The sequence below is a fragment of the Sinohyriopsis cumingii genome, chromosome 3 (genome assembly GCF_028554795.1).
Source record: "Sinohyriopsis cumingii isolate HCF-2022 chromosome 3, ASM2855479v2, whole genome shotgun sequence".
Classification (NCBI taxonomy): Eukaryota; Metazoa; Mollusca; class Bivalvia; order Unionida; family Unionidae; genus Sinohyriopsis; species Sinohyriopsis cumingii.
In genome coordinates, this window is record NC_142963.1 from 31,644,438 (window position 1) to 31,646,562 (window position 2,125).

General features: G+C 38.9%; 1 protein-coding gene across 1 annotated transcript; it reads right to left on the reverse strand.

Moving 5' to 3' along the window:
* Nucleotides 1–246: 246 nt before the first annotated feature.
* LOC149802636 (neuronal acetylcholine receptor subunit alpha-2-like) lies at nucleotides 247–1,350 on the reverse strand. The gene has a single exon (XM_089953803.1). It carries the CDS (start codon nucleotides 1,348–1,350, stop codon nucleotides 247–249), a length of 1,104 nt encoding a protein of 367 aa, XP_089809929.1.
* Nucleotides 1,351–2,125: the final 775 nt, after the last annotated feature.

Sequence of the window (2,125 nt, forward strand, 5' to 3'; positions counted from 1 at the left end):
TCATTATTTAAAAGTAAATGTAAAAGGAAACCCCGTTTTAAATACTATGCATTTGTCTTCACTCTGAAATTGTCTCCCGATACTATCATTAGAATGTATTCTCAGAAATACATAAGAAACTGAGTGTTAACTGCTCTTGAATAAATAAAAATGTCGTGCTTCTACACTACTTATCTCTTTCCATGGAAACCAAACCATTTAATTCCAAGAGCATATATCTGAAATACATATAGAAAGTCAATTGATCTAGTTGGCATTCAGAACGATCGGTAGCAGGTAGGAGATACTAAACACAATTTCTGCTACCAAAAAGGCAATGAAACTTAACATGTCCAAGACCCGACCGATCGAGTTCCACGTCACCTGGCCTTGTGGCTTTTCCTCGTCGCGGTCTAAAAGCATCCGAATCTTTTTAACGTTATACACTGCTTTCTGCTGCGCAATGTCTTCTACCAACGCTAATTCTGACTCATTTTGTGATGGACTGACAGTGGATTTACATGGAACACATCGTAAGCAATTACCGATCATCTTCAACCAATTGGGAACAGGCTCATTCTCAGGTTTGTGGTAAATCCTGAGGGTGATCATTACCACGACATTGGTAGCAGCGCTGAAAACCATCATGACACCCGTGTAGTAGCTCAGCATGGATAGAGGAGAGGATGATTTGGGCAAAGAAGACGTAATTGTGCCCAAGAAAACCACAAAAGCCAAGAAGCAAGTCACAGAGAAGCCCACCCTCTCTCCTGACTCGGCCGGTAGGAAAAAGACGAAAATGTTCAGAATGGACAAAACAATTAAGGGAATTAAAATACTGATCATGAAGTATGCGCTTTTCCGTTCTATGGAGAATACAAACTCCACGTATGATTTGCTGTTCAGAACTGTAGACCTTGCAACGGTTTTCTTGAGTGTCCACTCAACATTTTCACTGTAAAATTGAGTTCCTACAGTGGATGATGTGACAGAGAGTACAAGTTCATCTGCTGTGTAGATCCATGTTGAAAACCTTAAAACACATTCCTGCTTGTCGAAGGGATAATAAAGCACATTGGCCATGCATAATGCCTTTACAAACACTCTCTCTTCCCAAAGACACTCTCCGGTCTTAAAATATATTCTCACTTTAGATGAGGTATCTCCAATTTCGGACACATCATCCACTGAATTCATCAGCACAAGTGATGGCACCCACAATGTACTGGCAAGGACCAACGTGGATGTATCAGGTGCCGCAGCACCATACGCAGTACTGTAAACCATCTCTGTCCATTTTATAGAGAGATATCCACTTACGTCTATATACCCAGACGCCTCATCGAAATCATTGATTGAAAGCAAATCCATGTCAACCGAAACGTTCATGGTTTGTGTGAGATCATTTAAAGGAATAATGGTAGTGGCTCTGTCATATATAGTAGCCAGATTATCAGCTTCACCTGCAACACTAACCCTAGAATTTTCATGGGAACTACCGATATAATTCAGAATTACTATAGTTATTAGAAAAGCACTAGTCTCCATTGGTGTTTATGTGCCTGTGTCAATAGCCTTTCGATAAATATTGTCCTTAAAGTATTTGTCGACTTTATAGAGTTGTAGTATTGTCCACTAAATATATCTTCCTTGAAAAGTTATCCAAGAGAACTCAGCAGAAGTCTTATGATTTTGTGCCCAGATCTGCCGTAATTGAGGAAAGAAGGATCAGCTGCTGTACAATGTGATATATAAACGAACAATATGGGTTCTCCACGGTGTGTACATAGTATTCAGAGACTATAATAGGACACGACACCTATGGATACAATGATAACTATTATTGGTTCCCTACTGTAACGACTATCATTTTGTTACACCTGTATGAACAACAATTACACGGTTTGCATGTGCTTGTTACACTATTCGAATAAAAGGTATAATAAGTTCAGAAATATTCAAATAAGATCTATCCATCAGTTTTTAAAATAATAATCATGATTCCGTCTTGTAAAGGAAGTTCCGGTAATATCTGTGATGCCCCCATGTCTGTCCGTTATAATACGTGTCTAAACCGTCAGTCCAACCAAATATCAGTAGGCTTGATTCTGTATTGTCAATATGGTAACTATTTTCAAGAATGATG